The sequence below is a fragment of the Symsagittifera roscoffensis genome, chromosome 1 (genome assembly GCF_963678635.1).
Source record: "Symsagittifera roscoffensis chromosome 1, txSymRosc1.1, whole genome shotgun sequence".
NCBI classification, from domain to species: domain Eukaryota; kingdom Metazoa; phylum Xenacoelomorpha; order Acoela; family Convolutidae; genus Symsagittifera; species Symsagittifera roscoffensis.
This window is the reverse complement of record NC_087062.1, coordinates 44,988,670-44,996,298: the sequence shown is the minus strand read 5'-3', so window position 1 is coordinate 44,996,298 and position 7,629 is coordinate 44,988,670. Positions and strand designations below refer to the sequence as shown.

General features: G+C 37.1%; 1 protein-coding gene across 1 annotated transcript; it reads right to left on the bottom strand.

Moving 5' to 3' along the window:
- Positions 1–1,338: 1,338 nt before the first annotated feature.
- LOC134845013 (uncharacterized) lies at positions 1,339–5,840 on the bottom strand. The gene is made up of 2 exons (XM_063861847.1): positions 4,606–5,840; positions 1,339–2,113 (listed from the first exon to the last, which is right to left on the bottom strand). The coding sequence occupies exons 1-2, from the start codon at positions 5,135–5,137 to the stop codon at positions 1,566–1,568; spliced, it is 1,080 nt and encodes a 359-aa protein (XP_063717917.1). The 5' UTR covers positions 5,138–5,840; the 3' UTR covers positions 1,339–1,565.
- Positions 5,841–7,629: the final 1,789 nt, after the last annotated feature.

Below are 7,629 nucleotides of genomic sequence, written 5' to 3'. Positions count from 1 at the left end.
AAAACATTTTAGCTAAAAAACCAAAACGAAAACAAACAACTTCAGGTCCATTAATTTTACTAATTACAGGCATAAATCAAAAACACTCGCATCTACGATGAAAATTGCTGGCAGCACAAAAAACCGCGATGTCTAAACTAAGCCGACAAAACAAGCAGACAAACGAAAATCCGACAGTTCAATTTTCCCGAACAAAAGGTAATTTACAATTTCATACATATTGAGAAAAATTTCCCACCGGTACTCGAACCCTAGACCTTAGGGTACAAACGCAAAAGCGTTGCGAAAGCAGTCTCGAAGTTACTATTCACTGGTAAAGCAACTGCACAATTTCTTAATAATGTGCAGGAATAGTTGTTTACGGGGGAAAAAGTCTACCCGATTACAAGACACTCGCCCTCGTAAGAATAAAGAAGTTCCGATTTCTTAGGGCTTGCTAATCGCAAGCGGAAACTAGCCACCTATAAATGTAACACATGCGATTAAATTGCCAATTCTTAAACTATATGCAGCAAAAGCGCCACCAATAAGTGGAACTAATTTACACAGAGGCGAAGCTGCCATTCTGAAACAAAGGCGAAAAACTCAAAGAAATAGCTGTAAAAATTTCAAAAAAAATTAAAGACAAGAAAAAAATAAGTAATAACTAGCTCTAAAATGACCTCTACTGGATTCGAACCTCAATAATCACCCAAGTACTAAAGTCAATTTCCGTACAGACCTGTGCCTCTAGAGCATCGAGAAAGCAAACACTAGCCACTAATAACTTTGAGAAACATGATATTAAACTGCCAATACTATGTCATTTGCAAATACTATTTATTTGCGCACATTTATTTGCGAGTTGGGTTGGAAAAGTAGAGTTCATAATATGACAACACTCGCTAGTTCGCTTGTGTTCTCTAATGAGATTTGGGTGAGAAATTAGTGGCCATGTATCATAACACAAGCGTCTGCTTGAGCAAAAAGTAAAAACCCTGGAAAACTAGTTAAGTTTGAGGCAGTAATGTCGCCAGCAAAATTTCTATCTTCTCACACAAGCCTTCGATCTAGGACCAACTTCTTACTCAAGCACTCGAAGTCCAGAGGAATAAGTTACTGCGAATGTGTTACTTTTTTAATACTTCAACCCGCACGACTGAAGACGTTACAGCTAGTATATTATGCTTAGAAACCTGTTTCAATTAAATCCTTCCCATAACATCCGGCTTATATCAGTTTTGAAATCCTTTTCAACCAACCTTGCTCTAAATTATGTAACCTATATACGCAAATAATTAACCTAATTCACATTATCACGCTTCCTAAGTAGATTTATGAGGAAATGAGACTCAGGACTGTAACAAAAAATATTTAATTCAGCGCTCCCTCAAAATGTAAAAACTGAGCATATCTATAACGTCAAACTCTCCATAGAAGTCATTCAATAATCAGTGGATTTTTTTTCAAGATACAATAGTTTACGAATGCCTCCTTAAAGTTTTCATTGAACTTCTCATGCTCGACTTTCTATCTCGCGGTCAAAAAGATATCTCATCAATTGCAATTCTAATCTGCAGCTGCAGTTAAACTTCTTTCGCTGATGATTTCTTCGGTTTATTTTTTGCAAACTTTTTCTTCAACGCCTCGACGTCTATCTTCGGCTTTTTCTCTCCTTCTGTTTTATTTGCATCAGTTGCAGGTTTGTATTCTTTTTCTTTTGGCGGTTGAAAAGATTTCAATTTTTTAGCTTTCTTCTGAGTGACTACTTCAGTCTGTGTTTCTAGCTTGGCTTTTCTTTTCAACTGCTTTCGTTCCTTCTCCATCAAAAACCATTCTCCTGTCTCAATTTCGACATCTTCCTTTCTTTTTGGCTGTTCTGGGGGGAATGGGTTGTATTCTTTCTTTTGCTTCACTTTAAACGGTTTCTTGCGTTTACTCAAAGTTTTACTTTTAAAATTAGGTACAAATCTATCCCAACTTTCGTTCGCCATGTTCGGGTCCTTCATCAACTCGTTCTGAATCATAAGGCGTTTAATGTTGTAAATTGGATGGATGTTCTTCATACAATCTTCGACTATTTTACGGCAATGTTGCAATCCTTTGTGCGGCCCCATAACAGACACAGTGCTGCCTAAAACACAATTACTTGGTTTATTTAGTTTCTCAACTGAACCTGAAAACAGAGCTTCGCATCACTTGCGATACAACCCAAGCGATGTATTGCAAACTAGCGAATTGAAAATCAGACGGAATTTAAAATTTTTTTTTGAAAACCAAAAAAACTCAGAGGACGACGTGAAGCGATTGAGACTGAGATTAATCCGTCGGATCGAGTGCAACCCCATTGTGTTGTAGTTGAAATACCACGCATATGGTAGAAGTGGACGTAAGGACGCAAGTGACCTTGATTGATCAACCGTTTTCGGTTTTTAAGTGTCTGATAGATCGTATGATCTAACTTTGCATTTAGTCTCTACCTAAATGCAAAGAGACTCGTTCTACAGATAATATACCTGCATTCATTTATAAATCCTGTCACAGCATTCTTTCTCCGCTTGCTTCTTTCCTTTTCTTATCCATTATACAATCTTGTGTTTGGCCCGATTCCTGGAAAACTGCATTCATCACTCCTGTTTTCAAATCTGGTTCTCCTTATGATATTACCAATTATCGGCCAGTTAGCATACTTCCTCCTCTTTCACTCATTTTCGAGCGTATTTTGTTCAATTATATTTACCCTCGAGTTCGATACAAAATTTCGAATGCTCAGCATGGATTCCGCAAGAAGCGTTCCACCATAACGCAAATGCTCTCATATCTAGATGAAGTATATCACACTCATGATGCCAAAATTCCTTGCGCTGCCATGAATTTCGATTTTAGCAAAGCTTTCGATTCTGTCAGGCACGGCATTATTGTACAGAAGTTTGCTGCTTTTGGTTTTGACGATATTTTTACCACTCTTTTGATTTCTTATCTTGCAAACCGTTTTCAATGTGTTAAAGTTCGAACAAGCATTTCCACCACTTTACCAGTTACTAGTGGTGTACCTCAAGGGAGCGTACTGGGTCCTCTGCTTTTCCTTTTGTTTATTAATGATCTTCCTGATATATTTAATCATTCAAACTGTTTTCTTTTCGCTGATGACTCAAAACTCATTTGTAAGACAAATTGCAGTGATTTACAGTCTGATGTGGACAGTTTCACTCATTGGTGTACTCAGAATGGTCTTAAGATCAATAAGACAAGTGCAATTTCATTATATTCAATGGCAAATTTCCTGATTGTATTTTTGTTAACAACCAACCTGTTCATTCTATTAATTTACTCAAAGACCTTGGTCTGCTTGTTTGCTCTGATCTTACTTGGTCAGACCATATTAGTAAAAAACTTCTATCGAGCAATAAAAGCTTTCATTTTATCAAACGTTCTATTCCATATCACATTCCACTTTCTGTTAAACTCATGTTCATCAATACTTGTGTTAAAAGTATTTTATTGTATGCTAGTCCTGTGTGGTCTCCCTCTTTAACTATGTTAAGGAAGCTTGAGAACTTCAACAGGAAATGTCTTACCTGGGTTACAGGTCATTTATCTTATTTAAAGCAACTTTCTTTAACGAATTCGCTTCCCATCTCCTTCACGCTTATATTTAACGACCTTATCCTTTTCCACAAAATGTTAAATGGCAACTCAGAACTCCCTTTTGCTGCGTATTATTATTTTACGGTGACGACATCAAGATCCAGCGCGTTGATGACAGTGAAAACCGCAAGAAGATGGTCAACCGAGACTTTCTTCACCCACAGAACAGCACGTGCCGTGAACTACATGCTGAAAACAACGGAGATCGACTTTTTCACCTCTTTGCGCCGTTTTCGCAGTACCCTCAAAGACTTCTTACTAGAGCGCTCTAAACTCTTCAATCGTGAAAACTCATGCACTTGGTTTTTGAAGTGCCGTTGCTCTTTCTGTAGATCTTAGTTTTTAACATATATTTGTTCATCTATTTATATAAATTTTGCCTTATTTTTAATAAGGGAATTAATTCTTTTTTTGTTTGTTTTTTTTGTTGTTGTTGTTTGTTTGAACTGCTGTCTAAACACTCTAGGAGCGAACTAGAAGCCATGGTTAGTGAGAACTTGGTAAATTTGAAAGAAAGGGATGTGAGAGAAAACGACAGAATCATTATGGAGATGGAAACACTTGGAATCTTCAGGGAAAAATAGGATATGGTGTTATCCAACGATAGGAACTGCAGTGTTGTTTTGGGATTTTGAAATAACTGAATTGGTTCTTAGCTTTCTTTGCTCTGAACGTATTTAGTTCAATTATAAGCGAAAGCTATGTAAGCTCCATTCGCTTGATGGCCCACAAACTGACATGAGTTTGTCGACCCTTGAATAGACCAAAATTAACAGGCTTTCCATCGCTGTGTAAATTTGAGATAAACGTTTCAGAAGATAGACTTCCCGGCATTAATGACTGTAACCCCATGATAGTGAAAATCCGATGATAATAATATAAGCCCAATGATAAGAAATCAAAACTACAATTTTTTAGCGTTGTATACTCCATACGCCTTAATTTTGCAGCTAGATAAAATGGAAAGTTGAGTTTTACCTTGAACAAGCACATAACATCCTGTCAGCAGCTCAATAGCTTTTAGATGTGTTCCTTCAGCTCCTACGATTCTTTGCCTCCGTTTGATAAATCTTGCTTTATTTCTAACCATTCCTCCTATCTTGATTACATCGCAGTACATCTCATCGTCCATAATTTTAGTAGCCTGCTCATAAGGCACACTTCTGGATAAAAGCTTGATAAAATCTCTTCCACGAAGTATGGCATATGGGTCCCATGTTTTCCTGGTTGTTTCAACTAACAAAGAACCTTTCAGCAGATCAAGCGTTGCACGAATGCCGAAGGGTTCTAAGCGTTTCTGAACTAATGGCCAACATTCTCGCAGATATTTTTCTCGATATTTTGGAAAAAGTGTAGAAAACGAGCTCTTCTCTAATAAGCCACTAGGGTTGTCATCTTTTGTAAATACTGGTTCTTTCCAGCCAACTGGTACAGTCAGATCATCTGTCAATTTATGCCCGTCTTCCTTAGGATCTTCTAACAGAAGATCGTCTAAATTTCCACCGGGCATTTATTTTTTGTCAAATCTAAAATTGAGGTCGGAAAAATGTTGAACACCAACTAGGTCTACCAAAAATTAAATTTTCGCATTTTTCGATAAAAATTCATTTTAGACAAACGAGCCATGCATAAGAATATAGATCTAGCAACAGAAAAAACTTACGAAGAGCAAAACCGACACTCTTTACACAGAGCACAAGAAAACTCTAATGAAAGTAGCACATGTGAAGGAGGACGAGGACGAACAAGATGAGTTCGAATCGCAACTAAGTCTCAACAGCTCGACTCAGGAGAATGGTGCACCCACCAACAGGGGAACTGAATCTTCGAAACGATTTGCTGTGGTCAGGACAAGAAACAAGACCATAGATGCATCACAGCAATCAAGAGTTTGTGACCATTACCAATCCGGAAAAGCAACCTGGAGATAAAAATTGAATTTTCGCATGTTTCGATAAAAACTCATTCTAGACAAACCAGCCATGCATAAGAATATTGATCTAGCAACATAAAAAACATGCGAAGAGCAAAGCCGACACTCTTTGCACAGATCACGAGAAAACTCTAATGAAAGTAGCACCTGTGCCAATCGGTCATATTCTGAAGTTTTATCTTGATTTTGGGTGAAACGGTAATTTTTGAAAAATTCAAATTGCCCATGTCATGCTCACGTTCATCGCATCAACTGAAATAAGAAGTCAATAAAATCAGAAGATTCGTGTTACAATAGCGGGAAAATGGACACAAAAGTCAAACTGGAGACAAATTGCTATTCACAATTTGTCTAATATTAACCGTCAATTCGAGTAGAGCAATCGTGTTCCTGATAAAGAACATCGTGAGTTTCTACGAGAGTGTCACCACTGGAAAAAACAACAACTTTGATTGGGAAGGAACACGAGTGAGGTCCAGACGATAAAACTACTCGAGTTAAATTAGTTATTTCCTCAAAGTTCCAGTGTTGCTTCAATTACATTATTTACTCAATTCTAGAGTCATATTACAATGTGAGCACTGAATTTAATTTCTTGATTGAATTTTACAGACACGTGGAGATAAGGCGGGTTTATTTTGATCCATCTGAAATGGATCAACCGTCCACTGACTATGAAAACTAACTGTATACTTGAGTTTGAACTCTGTTTTTAACTGAAGAAATTTTTGCTAAAAAATAAATTTCGAAAGTTTTCGCAACTATGTGCATCGTCAGGATTTTTACAATAAACTAATCTAAATGACGATAAAACTTCATTTTACAAATGTTTTTTACTATAAATCACATACAATTTGGTTCTAAACCATCATGATAAAAAATTAGCCAATCACAGTTGAATAAGAATTTTTTAAAATTGTTAATTCAAACGTTTTCGCACATTTTGTGCATCGTCAGGATATAAAATTTTTTATTTACAATAAAATGATCAAAGATCATGTATGAAATTCAAAAAGAACATGTTAAAAATTTTTAACCAATCACATTCTTACATCTGTTATTACGTAATCATTATTTCATCGATTATGACAATTTCCATACTTTTTTGTTACTTGAGTCATAATTTTTCGATTTGATGTTTTATCCAAACTGACATGTCAGTTTATTTTTTCAAAAATTTTAATTTTTAGTCATGTTTAAACGTACTATAATTTTAATGTCAGCTCCCTGCTCCTGAACTCCTCGCGCGTGTTAATTCTGGGGCGTTCTTTCCAAATATGTAAGGCCTCCAGAGTGAGGAGTTTCTGTATGTTACTTGATTGATCTATAATCTCAGACTTAAGCTCAGCGCTCTTACCATCCCTGTCACATTCTCTCAAATGTTGCCCTACTGGCGAATCTTCCTTATGATGCTCTTCAATCCGCGTGGTCAAATGCCGGACCGTTTGTCCAACATAGGTGGAATTACATCCACTACATGTGAGCTTGTAGACCACTCTGGATTTCAAATCTTTCGCAAAGGGAGATTTAAGGGACGGTAGGCAAGTCTTGAGCTTTCTCGTAGTAAATATCACTTGGGCTCCGGCGTTTTGACGCAGTTTGGCAGCAAACCACTCCGATGCATTACCCCGGTATTGTAATGTTATAATGGGTGCACTGACCTTTAAAGGATCTTCCTTGACTGATGTTACCGTTGTTCGTGTGTCAGTTTTTCGGTCGATGATCTTATTCAACGTTCTTAATACGACACCATCTGACCATTTTTCAGGGTATTGATTATCCACCCATTGTTCTTTATTAATCTTCATTGTCTTGTCAAAGTTTTCCCATGTTGATGTACTTCTAAAAATCCGATGAACAGTACCCTCAACTACATTGCGTTTATATTGCAATGGAGCGCAGCTTCTGAAGTTAAGGATAGTCCCAGTATCCGTTGGTTTTTGATACCATCCACATGTTACCTTTTTTCGTGAGTCCACATTAATGTTCAAACCTAGAAAGGCTAAGTCTCCGTTCGAATCCGGATTTTCGATAGTGAATTGTAAGTTGGGGTGGAGCTCATTAGCTGC